This window comes from Xenopus tropicalis, chromosome 6 (genome assembly GCF_000004195.4).
Source record: "Xenopus tropicalis strain Nigerian chromosome 6, UCB_Xtro_10.0, whole genome shotgun sequence".
NCBI lineage: Eukaryota > Metazoa > Chordata > Amphibia > Anura > Pipidae > Xenopus > Xenopus tropicalis.
Genome location: NC_030682.2, coordinates 105,763,099 through 105,781,009, shown reverse-complemented (window position 1 = coordinate 105,781,009; position 17,911 = coordinate 105,763,099). Strand labels below are relative to the sequence as shown.

Below are 17,911 nucleotides of genomic sequence, written 5' to 3'. Positions count from 1 at the left end.
TCAGGTGTCAGATGGGTTTCCCAATGGGCCTGCATAGGTGCCCATTATAATCCAATCCGTGAGTTAAACAATCAGAACAGCCTGATTTGGTTCAGAATGTAGGTGGCAAAATCAGGCAAAGATCTTAATGTGTATAGGAAGCTTAAGAGTAGCAGATTATGACTGCATACAAAATATCTTCAGATAAAGTACAGTGGAGGAAATAATTATTTGACCCCTCACTGATTTTGTAAGTTTGTCCAATGACAAAGAAATGAAAAGTCTCAGAACAGTATCATTTCAATGGTAGGTTTATTTTAACAGTGGCAGATAGCACATCAAAAGGAAAATCGAAAAAATAACTTTAAATAAAAGATAGCAACTGATTTGCATTTCATTGAGTGAAATAAGTTTTTGAACCCTCTAACAAAAAAAGACTTAATACTTAGTGAAAAAACCCTTGTTTGCAAGCACAGAGGTCAAACGTTTCTTGTAATTGATGACCAAGTTTGCGCACATTTTAGGAGGAATGTTGGTCCACTCCTCTTTGCAGATCATCTCTAAATCCCTAAGGTTTCGAGGCTGTCTCTGTGCAACTCTGAGCTTGAGCTCCCTCCATAGGTTTTCTATTGGATTAAGGTCCGGAGACTGACTAGGCCACTCCATGACCTTAATGTGCTTCTTCTTGAGCCACTCCTTTGTTGCCTTTGCTGTATGTTTTGGGTCATTGTCGTGCTGGAACACCCATCCACGACCCATTTTCAGTTTCCTGGCAGAGGGAAGGAGGTTGTCGTTCAGGATTTCACGATACATGGCTCCGTCCATTTTCCCGTTAATGCGAATAAGTTGTCCTGTGCCCTTAGCAGAAAAACACCCCCAAAGCAAAATGTTTCCACCCCCATGCTTGACGGTGGGGACGTTGTTTTGGGGGTCATAGGCAGCATTTTTCTTCCTCCAAACACAGCGAGTTGAGTTAATGCCAAAGAGCTCTATTTTGGTCTCATCAGACCACAGCACCTTCTCCCAGTCACTCACAGAATCATTCAGGTGTTCATTGGCAAACTTCAGACGGGCCTGCACATGTGCCTTCTTGAGCAGGGGGACCTTGCGAGCCCTGCAGGATTTTAATCCATTGCGGTGTAATGTGTTTCCAATGGTTTTCTTGGTGACTGTGGTCCCTGCTAATTTGAGGTCATTAACTAACTCCTCCCGTGTAGTTCTAGGATGCTTTTTCACCTTTCTCAGAATCATTGACACCCCACGAGGTGAGATCTTGCGTGGAGCCCCAGAGCGAGGTCGATTGATGGTCATTTTGTGCTCCTTCCATTTTCGAACAATCGCACCAACAGTTGTCACCTTCTCTCCCAGCTTCTTGCTAATGGTTTTGTAGCCCATTCCAGCCTTGTGCAGGTCTACAATTTTGTCTCTGACATCCTTGGACAGCTCTTTGGTTTTTCCCATGTTGGAGAGTTTGGAGTCTGCTTGATTGATTGATTCTGTGGACAGGTGTCTTTTATACAGGTGACTAGTTAAGACAGGTGTCCTTAATGAGGTTGACTAATTGAGTAGAAGTGTCTAACCACTCTGTGGGAGCCAGAACTCTTAATGGTTGGTAGGGGTTCAAAAACTTATTTCACTCAATGAAATGCAAATCAGTTGCTATCTTTTATTTAAAGTTATTTTTTCGATTTTCCTTTTGATGTACTATCTGCCACTGTTAAAATAAACCTACCATTGAAATGATACTGTTCTGAGACTTTTCATTTCTTTGTCATTGGACAAACTTACAAAATCAGTGAGGGGTCAAATAATTATTTCCTCCACTGTATATGATATAAAAACAGGTTTATCAGAATACTGAGGCAGGCTAAATGCAGAGTGAGGTTTTCTATGAGGAATGGGAATGGTTATCTTGCATGCACACCATTTCTTAAGTAATCTTAAATATAAATACAAAAAGATTTTTTTTTTGCGATTAACATGAATTTAGTGACCATAAAGTACTAAAGTACATAGCACTGTTTTACTATTACAGGGAAAACACAAATAGTTATAAAATAAATAAGAGTATGATTTTACAGTACACTTTGGAAATGTGGTAATGCTGCACTGGATGTCCTGCATAATTGGATTGTATAAACTGTTCAAATGCATTAAAGGGGTAGTTTACCTTTAAACTTGCTTTTAGAATGATGTAGACATCAATATTCTGAGACAATTTGCAATCGTTTTTGTGGTTTTTCAGTTATTTGAAATTTCAGCAGCTATCTAGTTGCCAGGGTTTTGTTTACCTAAGCAGCCAGGTAGTGGTTTGAAAGGGAGACTGGAATATGAATAGGAGAGGGCCTGAATAGAAAGATAAGTAATCAAAAGTAACCATAACAATAAAATTGTAGCTTCACAGAGCAATATTTTCTTGCTGCTGGGTTAGGGACCACCATTTAAAAGCTGGAAAGTGTCAGAAGAAAATGGAAAATAAAAAGAAAAGGCAAACAACAAAGACCAACTGCAATGTTGCCAAGATTAGGACATTCAACAACATACTAAAAAGTTAACTTAAGCAAACCAACCTTTTAACAGTAAGAATTCTTCTAAGAGGAATAAATGTGCCAAATCATAATCTATAGGGTATGCACAGTCTCTGGTCAGCATACATGTGTGCAAGTTACCTGAAAGCTAACACTCAACAAATTATTATGCTGAAATTTTACAGTAAAAAGCTATAAACCTATGTAAAGCTGTAACAAAAATAATGCATTGCTGCAATCTGTTCAGAGGGCAAGGTCCCTTAAACTTCATCAGCTCAGTAATCGTAAATGCACTGCCCTGTCTAATGTGCCTTGTACAGACTTCAGAAGTCAGAAATGCAAGTTCATAGCCCTCTTTAGGACATAAATTCCAACCATAAACCAACAATAGTTTCCAAACATTGAAAGCACACCTGGATATCAGTGCCAGCAGGAAATGAGGTTAATTGTACATTATAACAAACATCCACCAATGGCAGATTCCTACACAGAGTTGGAAAAATCACATTGGAGTAAGGTTACCAAATTTCCAAAGTGAAATCTGGGGACAAGAAGGGACTGTGACTGTCCCCTTAAACACCTAACTTTCTTAATGCCCCACTTTTTGAGGTTCTGGATAACATTGAACTTATTCATGATTGTCTAGACAACTTCAAACAAAAGAAAACTACCAAAGGCAAACAGCTGTAAATCCACCACAATGCTCAGTGAATGGAGCTGCACTGTAACTGTACCACACACCGCACAGACATCTGAAGATACTTAGCACATGCAAACTGCATTTAATGTTTCAGCTGTTCTTTCTTAAAGGAAATTTTTACATAGATCAACACAGAAAAATGCAATAAAATATACGCCTCCCTGTTTTTTATCCTGAGGATCTTTCTTTTCTCATCTTTGGTTTTGGAATCAGAAATGTTAATAGTAAAATTTGACCCCTACACATAAACCTGTGGAAGGCAGGAAGAGACTTATTATATTTAACTGCTGCCTGGACCTTCCACCTATTCTGTTGTGGCTAATGGAAAAACATAAATAAAAATCATATTGAGTACTGCAGTTACATTCATAGTTGTTACATACATGTTAAATATATGTATACAGAGAGGGCATATATTCCGGGTGAGTTGACATGTCTGTAAGGCCCTATACTCACTGCCACTCCATGCCCTCCAGTGCCTCTTTCATTTGCCAGATAGACCCAAATAGTTGGATTTCACTGTCATAAATGTCTGAAGGGACCACTGCAATATAATAACAATACACAGTTTATCAACAAGTCTGTTTGATCCAGAATATATTGTATTTGGAATTCTGGCCAATATATATGACATTCTGCCCAACTATCAGGACATGTATGGCACCTTGAGAAATAACCAGTTTTGACAGGATGTCCTGTAATCTCATTGAATTAGTCTGCCCAAATAAAAAATGTCTTTTGCCATAGCACAGAAGGGCACTGACAGATGCAGAAATAAGACTGGCATCAGTTACTCTTTACTTCCACTCAGATCTGCTTATTTCAGCCATCAGCCTAAACAAATGGAACAGTGGTATTTGACCATAAAAAAATCACACAATATAGGCAAAACAGTTGAACAGTTGAACACAAAGGTGCTTTGTATGGCTACACATGGCTTTGGTGCACAGGCAATAATAGAATTGTAGATTTGCCCCTTTAAGTTGTAAATGTATCCCGTATCTAAATGCTTCACATGATAGGGGTGTACCTAAAGAGAAAGACCACATACTGCCCACCAGTCAGCCCCTCATGGTTACAGTGCTGTATACATAGCAAAGCCACAGGACTTTGTGCCCCATTCTAGAGAACAAACATCTGCATCTATGGGCGTTAAGTGCACAGCAAATTGCAAAAAGGTGGTGCTTTGTGCACTTTGTAAATGAGGCCTAATGATTTTTATTGAAACAGAAGAAAACATGAATTTATTATTTAGCTGTAGCTTTTCTTAAAAACTGGCAGCATTTATTTAATTTTCTAAGCAATTTAACATGGGGTATGGCAGTGTGGCTTATCAACAGCTAAAGAATCACATTTTACATAGGTCTGCTCAGAAGAACAATGCTGCATGTATAGACCGAAGAGACTGCATGATAAGTGGAACATAGCATGGAACACATGGAGAAAATATGTGAGAGCACTGGTTAACACTGGTTCCATTGTCATCTGGGGTTTGCTTCAGATCACATGAAAAAAAAAAAGTTATTACAAAAAAAACAGAATGCTTTTTGTTAGCCCACATGGAGCTGATGTGCATTCTTTTACATAAAACAGGGCCAGACCCCCTCACCTTCTCTTGAGTAATTTTATCACCAGTGTGAAGCCTCCAGTGCTCTAAAAGGTAATGGCAGCCTTATCGCCAGGACCAGACAACGGTAAGGTATCCCTGGCAATGGTTTGAAGGCAGGAAAGCAAAGATCAAATGACAAAGAAAAACAGGAAGTAAAGGGGAAATAGAAGAGAATTTCTGAATCTGCCAGGCTTCCCTGAGTGGGTTGCATGTTTCCCTGCCATGCTCAAAGAACACTCAAAATTCTGACATTAACAAAATTTTGGGGTATATTTGTCATGCTGTGTAAAAAGTGGAGCAAACCATTACCGGTGATATATTGCTCATAGCAGCCAATAAGATGCTTTGCTTTGGTTTTCTAACCAAAAAATCTAATTGCTTCACTCCACTTTTTACACAGCATGATAAATATACCCCATAATAAATTTAGTGGCATAAATATAGTGGAGCAGCACAGAAAACCTCCACATACCCCAACCCCCCCCCCCCCCCCCAGCTCAGCTGGTGCCCATGCAGGGATTGCACACAGGGAGGTGGAAGCAGGACAGCTGTTTTTTTATGCAGGAAGCAGGGTCCATCAATTGTTTTTGCACAGTCACCTTATGCCTCTGATTAAGTGGCCAATTTGGTGAACAAATTTGCTTTAATTCAGTATCCCAGCAGTCAATCGGGTGACAGATCAAAACTTACACTGATGGTTGCTATGTAGGTTGAATGAGGGACAGGGATATTAACAGGGGGCAGTGGCGTCTCTAGAGCTAACACCGCCTTGGGAGGTTTTCCCAATGTCACTCCCCCTCTGCTCCGGAGGGGGCCTGGGGGCAATTGTGCTCCCTGCACTAGAAGAGCCGAATTTCCAGTGTAAAAAACGGAATTTCAGCTCTTCTTAAAGTTACCAGGAGCGTCTTTTTGCCGTCCCTGGTTACTTGTGGGGCGCTGCCACTTGAGGCGATTTTTTCAACTCACCTGATGGCAGCAGCGCCCCTGACAGGGGGCCTGAAAAAAAAGTTAAGTAATAATAAGTAACAATAACAATAAAACTGTAGCCTCACAGAGCAATCATTTGGCTGCTGGAGTCAGTGACCCCCTCCCCATTTAAAAGCTAGATCGAGTCAGAATAATGCATCTTAGGGCGGTGGCACACATGTGGCAAAAAAAAAAAAAACTTTATTACAGAAAATTCCAGTAACCACATTTATATAAAATAAAAATATGCATTTATTGGATGTGAAAAGGTATTTGAAAAAAAGGTCTTACATCATGTTATAGTTCAACTGCAAAGCAGAGGAAAGCTCTAGGGAAACAAAGAAAATTATGCTCTTTAGAGGTTGCTGTAGAAATTAAAACTATAGTGCATTGTTCTGCCAGTGCTAGTATCACAGCATGGTGCAGGAATGGCTAAAGAAGAGCAGTTGTTTAGCCACAGTAAACAAAAAGCAAACTAAGAACAAAGATGCTTCCCAAGTGTGAAAGCAAACAGTGGCAAATATTCAGGAGTCACCTCTTCCACTTTCCCAAGATAATCAGTGATCCACACGTGACACAATGACTCCATGCTGGCCCTCATTCACATTGATGTGTATTGCACTGATTTGTTTCAGGAGTACAGCACACCAGGTGTTCTGGTTGTCACTTCAGGGTCAATTAGAAGATAGGTTCAAATTAAGATTAAGAATCTCTTGTTTCGAAGAGCAGATCTTTGCCTGATTTGGCCTCCCAGGTGGTGGGGAAAATGGGCTGATCCACTGGTTGGCACAGGGGCAGACCTGTCTAAAAACAGACTACATCAGCAGCCCAATGTGGTCCATAGCCTATATGGTTTAGAAACTTTGGCGGGGTCCTCTTTTGTGCTTGTATCAGTTGTATCATGGCAGTGGGTGTGGAAGGTGTGAAAAGATGGTGGCGAAGCAGAGGAGATGACAAGTACTGTATGTATTATGCTTGACTTACAAAATGCTGACATAATAAACAGCATATACACAGACTGTTCATTATTCTTATCAAGCCTTGCCCAAGTTAAAGCTAAGGGTGACGGCCCACAGAGATTAGTTGCCTGCAGTTAACCTTGGCTATCATGGGCAACTATGATATTTCTTTCCACTGGCAATAAAGTAAAACACTGGTGGAAAGGCATACAGGCTACTTGGTTTTCTGAAGACTTTGGAAAAAGAAGCAACCACTATATCACCAAACCATGGGCAGTTACCAACATACCCTCATTGTACTACAACTACTTTATCATCAAGCTTCACCAAGTTTTATCCAATAAAACCCAGGACCACTGGATAGTAAGGCATAGCCCTGCCTGTCAATCAGGGCCCTGCAACCCATGAATTGAAATGACATGAACAAACATGGCAGCTACCTTAACAGCTAGGCAGCTCTGCAGTTCTTATGTCGGAACAAGGGAACATTTAATTTGGAAGCAGGGTGGGTAAAGATGAGGGGGGGGTGGTGGATTTGTCCAAAATGTCAAAAATTACTCATGGGCGTTTATCTCCCTTTAATTGCAACAGGCTTGCTAAAATTCTATATTCTTTCTGCTGCATCTTATGCTGGTTTTGTGTTTCATGACAGGTCTAGGTTTAGCATGTTCCTGAGTTATGTTTTGCTTTTCCTTCAGTTTAGCAGAAGTGCTCAGTAAAAGACTTATCTTCCTGCACCAAGATAAGACACAGAATATCTACATCACAATGATCTCCTAGCAGGAGAGCCATAAAACAAGAAACGATTGTGAGCTGATCTATGGACATAGGTTCAAAGTTTGCTCCATTTCTAATAACTTGTAGATGACCGCCTTGGGAGGTTTTCCTGATGCCGCCTCCCCTCTGCTATCACAAAGGTACAATGCACTAATTTTTTCTACAATTTTTTCTAATTTAACAAGAAAGAAAATCAGTCTTTATGCTAAACCTTCATTTCAAACACCACAAAACACAGCCACAAAAGAATCTATTGGATGATACACTAAATAGCCAAAAGTATTGGGCCTGCCTATCCAACATCATATTGCCATACCATAGCTATTTATATGAAATTGTTGCTATACCCACCAGCATTCTTCTGGGCTGAAAAGGTTTTCACTAGATTAGAAACATTGCTAATGGGATTTGCTTCCATTTAGCCACAAGAGCATTAGCGAGATGTTGGAGATGAGGCCTGACTCGCAGTTAGGGTTCAAATTTATAATACTGGTGTCAGTTAGGTTCAGGTCAACACTCCAAATAAGTTCTGGACATGTATATTGAGGGTGGAATGGCTAATTAATTCAAATATTAAAAAATGAATTCCTTTTTTTATTAAATAATAAAACAGTACCTTGTCTCAACTAAGAAATAATTAATCCTTATTGGATGCAAAACAATCCTATTGGATTTTTTAATATTTAAATTATTTTTAACAGATAGTAGACTTCAGGTATGGAGATCCAAATTACATAAAGATCCAATATATGGAAAACCCCAGGCCCTGAGCATTCTGGGTAACAGGTCCCATACTTGTATATTCTACTGCACTATGTCCAGTATATCCTTTCTTTTATTTATCCTCAGGAAGCTGAGTGTCTTAACTGCTTGGACATTGATTGAGGATTCCGTGGAAAATGACCAAGCTCTGGCTGATAGGACAATAAGCATACTTTTTCTATACTATTTCTGTTTATTTCTGTATCCTTAACGTCATGTACATACAGCCAGAAAATGTCATATTAGGGCTCTGGCAAATCTCCCTGTTCGCGGGCGACTAATCTCCCCGGATTGCCATCCCACCGGTGAAAATGTAAGTCGCCGGTGGGATGGCACACGCTGAGCAGGCGATTTCGGCAAATCGCCGAAAATGCCTCGCGAGGCAACTTTGGCGATTTGCAGAAATCGCCTGCGCAGCGTATGCCATCCCACCGGCGACTTACATTTTCGCCGGTGGGATGGCAGTTCGGGGAGATTAGTCGCCCGTGACAAGGGAGATTTGTCGCGGGCGACTAATCTCCCCGTGTGCCAGAGCCCTTAGAAAGAGGAACAGAAAAGCGTAATTAAAACATACAGTTGGGTTAATTGGCTCCTGATAAAAAAAGTCAAGGTGTGAATGTGTGAATGTGATAGGGTGCTTAGATTGTAAGCCTCACTGTGACAGAGACTGATGTAAATGATAAAGTAAAGTGCAGTATAAGTGTTGGTACTATATAAAGGATATTAATAAAATAACAATAAGAGTAAATCTTGTAAGATGAGAAAAAGGCAGCCTGCAAACTGTCTTACACTGATAATGTCTACATCAAACTAAAACTCAACTCTAAGATGAATTTTCCATTAATTGTAGAACAAAGATACATATTCCAACACTATGTAAATACATTATAATAATATTCCATAATGTAACATGTATTTATCATGAATTATAAAGGCAAGAACAGACCCAGTACTTATTATCGCTAACAGAAAACAGCTGTGGCTGAGTCCTTCTTTGTTCTCCAGTAGAGATGACCCTACTTCAGACAGAAGTTAATGTTCGGGGGAGGGGGGAGTTGCCTCTGTAAATCATCTGCCCCCAAATGCTCATCCTTCCTGGCAATATGTAGCACATTAATGGTCTGGTTACACTTGAAAGAAAGTTTATTAGATTGGCAGTAAAATAAAGGCACTCAAGTATTCAACACTTTGTCACAATGAACCATTTATCTCATGCTGTACAACTAAGGAAAGAGTTGAGCCAAGTTGTGTGACAGCGCAGTATGGGAATCTGAAGTTTGTCTCCCTATAGGAGCACAGCGTACTGATAATGTTAATGCAGGCTCCAGCAGAGAAGAGAGGAGGTCAAATCACCCGTGTCCGCCTCACCACTCAATAAAGAGCACCCTAATGGGCACACATGGAGCGATGGCAGGCAGACCTCAGAGCCAAAATGCTCAAGTAAGCATTCCTTTATTGTAATGCTTTGTTAACAAGTGTCTCTCTATCTGAATATATTTTAAACACGTAAAAATGGAGCATGCAGCAGCATTTGAAAAAATGCCATGAAACTCAACTGTTCACAAGAAAATGTAACCAATGCTCTCAATCCTGTGTCTCAAATGTAAAAAAAACCCCTGTGTATAAGGGGACCCTAATGGACACGTGCCGTTTTCTTTGCTGGCATATGTCAGACATTGGAGATGTGTCCATAACCTCCCAATAACATCAATGGGATTCACCTGATACTCTAATACTGCCAGTACAGGTGGTCAGGGCTGGGCCAGGTGCCCCCATGAGCGAGTGTGCCAAACGCCGGGTGGTGGGCCAGAGAGAAAGCAAAACAATTGCAAAAACGGAGATTCTCCAAGTACCTGAATTAGGGGAGCAGAGGCAAAAGAGCACCCCTACCGAGTGGCGATTCTGGGGCCCCGATGCCATGCCTTATCTCCCGCTCCGGACTTACAACTTTAGCGTTGGAGTGGTTCTAGAGGGGCTGCATTGCTAGTAGCACTCTCTACACTAGCAGAGCTGAAATGGCTCTTAAGGTTACCAGAGATGGCTTTTTGCTGCCTTAGTAACTGCCCCTGCCCCTACCCCTACCAGTCCGCCCTAGCCATGTGCCTCTTCTGTCTACCACTAGTTCTGGCCCTGCAGGTGGTTCTAGGCCTGAAATGAGCTAATGTATCTGTCTGGGCAAAAAAATATTAGTACTGGAGGCATCAGGGAGTTTCCAAGGAAATCAATGAGAGGCTGCAGGGATGATTTTGGACTCTTCTTTGATGTCTGAAATATGATGGGCAAGAAAACACCCCATGTGCTATTAGCCAAAAAGAAACAAAATGTCAACAGTCAACTGCACATAGTAAGAAAACACAGAGGTTCATTCTCACAGACAAAACCACCTCAGGTACCTTTATTTATTTGACCTCCTGCATTTACGCGGAAGTGCATTCCAGACAGCAACACGTGTAATATTGGTCACATCCATTCTTTAGATTGTAAGCTCTTTTGAGTAGAGCTATCACTCCCATTTTTACTCTGTAATGTAATGTAACCCTAATGTAAAGTATGAATTGTAAAATATAGAATAAGGCATATATAAATATATATGTGTGTGTATAGCATTTATTGTTCTCCCTAATAATCCATAAATCTGCCAAAATACAAAACTATGTTTAGGCAACATTGCTGAATTGACTAATCCTTTCTAATGCGAGGGCCCAGAGTGAGTACAGATGGGGGTACATAAACTATACACTATGGCAGCTTTAAGAACACCATACACTGCGAGATCCACTTGTTTAGCAAGGTCATCAGCAATCAGATCATACAGAAGGGCCTAAAGTCCCACTGGATGAGGACCATACAAACACATCGATGTGGTCATCATCAGACAGGAAAATCAAATCTGGACAACTGCTATTTGGTCGATTTTCTGGAAGCACCAAGTACCAGCGTTCACTGGCCATGTATGCCCATCTTTGGAATGCCACTGTTAGCACTGTCAATCAAAATCCTATGATCAGGGCAGGTTGCTGACAGCAATGGGAAATGGCATGAGACGCACAAGACCCATAATTATTGCCTGCCAATACTCACAAAATCTGATGTGCCATAGCCCACATGGTAAAGCCATATGGAGAGACTTGTAGCTGGTTACAGGTTTCATACTTTTAAAATAATCTGGAACATTAACATCTGGAGTATAGCTGATAATGTGCCCTCTACAGGGAGAGAATAGCTAGATAGCACTGCATCATAAATATGTAATTTACATTACAGACTAGAGTCTGACCTAGTGTAAATTACATGTATCAGTACTGCAACACTCACATGCAATGTGTAAGATCTGACATGTTCATACTGGAGTTTTTGGGTCTGGTTCACCAACTCTGACATCCTAAACCTAGGCATCAGTAGCACTTGCACAAGAGCAAAATAACCATTCCATGAGTAACAGTGTAACATATCTGGACAGATGTTATTGGTCAAATGGGTTAGCCTACTAAAACAGCAAGACAGCTACAACTGCCAAACCACAATTTTGGAGATAATGAGAATATGACATCAATACAGAACATTCCAGCAATTCTGTTGTGAAACAAATCCAGCTACGTTGGTTTAACTGATACTAGAGGAAATGAAAGGACAGTTAAATCCTTGCCCCAATTGACCCGCAATGAAAATAACATAATTCAGAACTCTATAAATTCTGCATCTGCATATTATCTACCACATACTCATGGGAAAGCATGGCTTTTTACCCCCAGCACTTAAAGACTGGGTTGCACTTGGTGACCAGTGGTGCTTTACCAGGCAGTTGCTCTGGCCCTCTGAAAAAAGTCCATGCAAACTTCATTCCATATACAGTGGATAGTTTTGGGGTCACTTGTGGCAGAAAAAAACTATAATTTTCTATGCAGCACAAGCAGGTAGACTTTGACCCTTTTACATTAAGCTTCATCGTGCAGATGTAAGAAATTCTCTGGAAGACACAACATAAATATAATACTATCCAATAGATTTTAACATTTTTACATGTTTCAAAGGATAAAAACTCAAGAGTGCATCATGCAAAGTCACTAGTTCTAACAAAGCCTTACTGAGTGGGAACCTAATACAACTATGCAGTATGTACACAGGGGGTATCCAAACTTTGGCCTTCTCTTTCGCCCTGCTCTGAAGAGCCTATTATCTTTATATCTATACTAATCCTAGCAATCAAACCCACCTATTAAATATCTACCCTCTGTCTTTATTGACTATAAATCCAATCAACCTGTGCCACTAACAACACTAACGTCCCTTAGGTTTGCATATTTAGTTTTTAGGACGTAACAATAAGGCTTTATCCTAGAACACAGAGTAAATGATTTCTTCCATACTACAGCCCCTAGACTTTGGCTCTGTACCGGAATGTCCTGAAGGGATAGGAAAATGCCTCCACTTAGGAGTAACTCATGCCTGACGGAGGTGCCCCCATTAGCTCCCAAACACTGTCAATCAGCATGTCTGATAACAGCAAATACCGGAGTGATCTAGTTTTGAAGCTTGCCCTTATTGCACTGCATGTCTGTAGCATCATGGAAATAATCCTTTCCCCAAAATATCTGCTTCTATGCTTTCAGATGTATGTCCTCTTTGGAAAAACAGTAGTTGCCACAGCAGTTGTTAAACTACAGCTGGAGCATCATTTTGACAATTTAGAGGCAATTTCTTAAAAAGATGTGAAAATAAAGTTGTGTATTGAACTCTATGCCTTACATCCGTAATATAAAGAAAATCCCAAAATGTATATATTCTTTTTTAACACATCTTTATATTTATGCCCCATAATGTGGGAGGGGCACATGCTGAAGTAAGTTATTATATTTCAGTAACAGAAGTGAACACAAGGTAAAAGTCTATTTCTTTCACAAACTCCAAAGATATTGAGAGCTCTGTGACAATGGCAGAATGCTTATGTGGTTTCACCGAGCAATAACTTTTTAGAAAGCAAGACAATAAGGAGGAAAAAACGTTTCTTTCTTGTGTAAAACACTATGAAAATATCTAATTAAAGCATTTTAATGGCCAGTGTGCTGCAGGGACCACTGTAGAAGGGACTTGGCCCTATTTCAGGGTTATAACCCCCTAAAGTTCAACAATGAATTGCAAAGTGAAATCCTGGGAATTCCAACAGAATGACTGCACAAATTCATACCATAGGCACCTGAGTACTTTCTCACTGACATCGGCTGATGTACTAGTAGCAGCCCAGCATTACACTGTCACTAGCCCCCATATAATAAGATGGCCCGTCTGGGATGGGGACTGATCCAAACTCACCTCTGAGATGGCAGCGGACCGCAGCGCCCAGGAGCAAGAACAGCAGCACTCGGCAGAGCATTTCTCACTCTGCGCAGGAATTCGGCTCCAATCAGAAGAACGGGGAAAATGGTCCGTAGTTTGCGCTAGGTTATAAATGTGGCATCCGTGCTAGGAACGTAAGTCTGTCCGCCCCCAACTCTGCAACTTCTTTTCTCACTCAGAATCTTCTCTCATCCAAAGGGCTCTGGGGAAAGCTCAGAGGGAAAAACCATTCGGGCAAAGTGGGAGGGGTGTCCCATGCAGCAAGCACTTTTCTTTTAAAGTTCCATTCTCTAATCATCTGCTTACTATCGCTCGCTCGAAGTCTAACGATAAGCAGAATGTATGGAAGCAATATTTCCTCTCATATGTTATAGAGGAAACGATCGCGCAAACTGGGTATTTTATTTACCCCCTATTAAAAAACTGGTGTGGGCCAGTAGTGTCCTGGGTAGCTAGAGGAGCAGGGAAGTTGCAATGAGGAATGTTGGGTTTGGGAATAGGGTATCGGGACCCATGCTGCTGGAGCTGCATTTATCTTGTATAGAGTGTATAGAGCTGCCAAGGATACTGACGCTGTTTTATCTGGATAACAATGTTTTAAAATATTGCAGAGAGGGAATTTCACCAGGGAAAATTGGTAAATGTGAGACAATTTAGATATTCCTATTATACTGTTCCGGAGATAATACTCTGCAGCCCTCCAGTTGCGTTATTATTTATTATAATCTATATATTGGAGCACTGTACAATAGATGAGTGTATACACTGGGTAAACAGGTTACATACAAAAGCAACCAATAACCAATATAAAAGGGAAAGAGGGCCCTGCCCTAAACAGCTACTGTAACTCTCAGCATCTATCTGCCTGTCTGCTGAAGACTTACAGGGGAATGGCTGTAGTTGAAGTTAAACAGCAGCTGGAGGGTCACAGGTTGGCCATCGATCAGTGTAATTACTTTATTCTCTTTAATTGGAGTCCATATATCTCCAGGACTGAACAAAATAATGATGAAAATATAAAGACCACAATATGATGCTACAAGTAATGGCTATGCAGGCTTCTCTGTTAGCTCCCCTCAGCACCCTGCAGCATTTGATCTGCATAATAGGGTCACTGTGGGTGACAAAAGTAACCCCTCTGAGTGAAATTCTAGAGAGAACTTTAATTAACAATCTGTTTCTCATGTCGTTAACACAGGATGCAGGGCACTAACGAAGGCATCGGTGCCTACAGTGCTGTGTTAAATCTACCAGAACCACAATACAGGAAAAAGTGAGTAGGGTCAAATAAGAAAAAAGTGGAAGCTAGCATACCTAATTACCTATAATTATTTAAAGTACTATATCACTGAAGGTACTTCATAAGTTTATAACAAATAGCCTAGGTTAGAGCTGCCAGAAAACAGTTTGTTAGAGATGCAACAAATCCATGATTTGGTTCACAAGTTGACTGAATCCCAGCACTTTTTAAAAAGATTTGGATTTGGTTAAATTTGGGTGTTCAGTTCAACCAACTCCAAACTCTAAACATCATTACCATGAAGCAAGATAAGAACTAGGAGTGATTAAACCAACCCTTTTATTATAACCAAAATTCCGTTTTGTCAACCATAAATTCTGCTAAATTCAGGTGCAATTTGCCATAATCCAAAAATTGTGCATTCAGGATATCCCTATAAATATGTCACTCTGACCTTAAAGTCAATAATTCAGAAATATCTGAATTTTAATAAGGGGAAGTCAACCAAATTATTAGTGATATGGTCCATCTATTGTACAGCTATTTAGAAATATCTATGTTAATCCTAAAATTCAGAATTTACATTGAAGTGGTAAAGGGACACTCAAACACTTAGTAATGGATAGGGAGGGAACTACTGGTGTTTTATTGGCAAAGTTAGAGTGAAAGAGCCTCTGGAGGATATACTGCTGGTGGGATGACAACTGACTGTATTTCCTTGGTACCGTGAGAGTAAAAGCGATTCTGGAGGCTATACTTTTAGGGGCACAACTAGTCTCTGGGTACCACAGAAAATTATTTTTAAAGCCCCCCCCCCAGAAAACTTGGGGTGAACCGTGTATCTTCTATTCATATACTGCATTTGTTAGGGCACTCCCAGCTGTAGTTAGACCCTTGCCTAATTATTTGATTTATTTTCTGTGCAGGTTTGCTTTCTGTAGTCCCATTTGCTGTATTTAACTCAGGTGCTGCCCTAGGCACTGAACCTCAATCCATCATGTTTCCTTGGTGATGTACACGTGTAGATGGTCCCTTTACACTGCATATACATTGATTACAGAGGCACAAGGCCATCCACCTTTGCTCCCCCATTGGATTTACTTGTTAATATCAGACGATGCACTGTTTTTTTTCATGAACTTTTATTTTGGCCCTTGGTGCCTCTGTGGTAAACGCAACCATCCCTGTGTGACAGAAGGAATAAGGTGACACTGATGCAGAAGTTTTTATTACAGGTATTTTTGAATCCAATCTCTGGCCCTAACAAATTATTTGAAAAGCAGCATAAATTAAGGTCTATAATATATATTAGTGCCACTACCCTTATGTCCCTCTATGTCTAGGAGATTTCCCAGTAGCCAATAAACTAAAAAAAAGACAGTCAGCTTGCAGAAGAACTAGTATCTGACATTTCTTGTGAGCGAGTGAGGTCTCCTGCATGAACCTCTTATCTCAGACTCACCAGTCACTATGTCAGAAAGAGCAATTAGCTGTTCACTGACCGACCAATATTAGACTGAATGTCAGAAGTGATATCCTAAGGCAGTGATCCCCAACCAGTGGCAACATGTTGCTCACAAGCCCCTTGGATGTTGCTCCCAGTGGGCTCAAAGCAGGTGCCCATTTTTGAATTTCTGGCTTGAAGGCATATTTTGAAAGCATAAAACCATGTGTACTGCCAGACAGAGCCTCTGTAGTCTGACAGTCCACTTTGGGCTGCAAAATAACCAATCACAGCCCTTTTCGGGCACCCCTTAGGAACTTTTTTCATGCTTATGTTGCTCCCCAACTCAAAGGATATAATCATGCCGTACCATGAGTAGTGAAAATTAGGAAAGATATTGCCACCCAGATTAATGTATAAATCAGTCTCTTTCTCTAGCTTCCATTTAATTTCAGCAAATCTTTAATTTTATTGCCTTTACAATAATACAAGAATGTCCTGTAATGATCTCAGTCAGGCTAGAGGAAGACAATGTAACCTGGACTGTTCACATTATAGTCTGCCATCAAGAGATAAATTAAGACTGACTAGGGCCCTTGGTGGGGTCTACTCCCTAAGAAGGCATCTCATATGTGCTCAAGAACTAAAAATGAGCTGAAAAGTATTTTCTGTTTTTCTGAAGACTTTAGGCTAAGTGGGGTCTTTAGGAATCAAGGTACCTGATCCTGGTGGTCACTGATATATAATCTCTCATTCTGTTTGGAGAATAGGTATACAAATGCAAATAGTACTACAGCTAGTATAGTGTAGTTGGCACAGTTAGTTTGCAGTGCTTTGCACATATATATTTTACATAATTAATTAAAAGGATTTTGTTGCGTTTTTGATGAAGAAACACTGAGATGCAGTGTTATGAAGCCACAATATGCTCACAAATTGAGACAGGTCTTCTGCTCTAAAAATGCAGGTGAGTCCAGTGAATAAAGGTTAATCCAGACAGAAGGACCATTGTTTGCTGCAGGTGATGAAACCACTACTGGATAGTTCTTTATATATGGGATCACCATCAAACATACATTATATCAGTAGATACCTGTATTAGACATAAGAGAGCGTGTGTTAAATAAAATTGTAATACCCTACCTAATTGAGAAAAAAAGCAATTTACGATCCTGCAGTCTAAGCAGAGTGCCTTTGCCCACTGAACCATTTAGGATATTTTGTTCAAGAATAGAAAGACTATTGTGGGATGTAGCTGCAATTACAGTTTATGGAATCAGGCATTAATTGGTTTCTTTATTAGGAGAGAGGTCCCTTGCTGGAATGCCATCCTTCTTTGTGAGAAGATAACACTTTGTTCAGGATTCCTTTGTTCTCTGAGCACAACCCATGTAAGCACTAAAATGGTACTTATTTATTAGCTCTACAAACAGAGGTAGATTTAGCTGAGCTTTGGTCATAATAGCATTTAAGTTAATGACAACACCTGAACCAAGAAATTGAAACCATGAAGGAGGGTTCTGAGGTGCCTTGCCCATAATGCACTCTAAAAATACTTTGAAAGCCATGGGTAACGTTCTGAAATATTCAAAAAGAAAATGTTTTGAATCCTG

General features: G+C 40.3%; 1 protein-coding gene across 2 annotated transcripts in view; it reads right to left on the bottom strand.

Moving 5' to 3' along the window:
* Positions 1–13,813, bottom strand: part of lama1 (laminin subunit alpha 1) — a 98,429-nt gene extending 84,616 nt beyond the window's left edge. For both annotated transcript variants that reach the window (XM_004915237.4, XM_002938053.5), the window contains exon 1: positions 13,591–13,813. In XM_004915237.4, the coding sequence (XP_004915294.2) occupies positions 13,591–13,651 (61 nt within the window). In that variant the 5' untranslated portion in view covers positions 13,652–13,813. The remainder of the gene's footprint in view (positions 1–13,590) is intronic.
* Between the last annotated feature and the right edge of the window lie 4,098 nt (positions 13,814–17,911).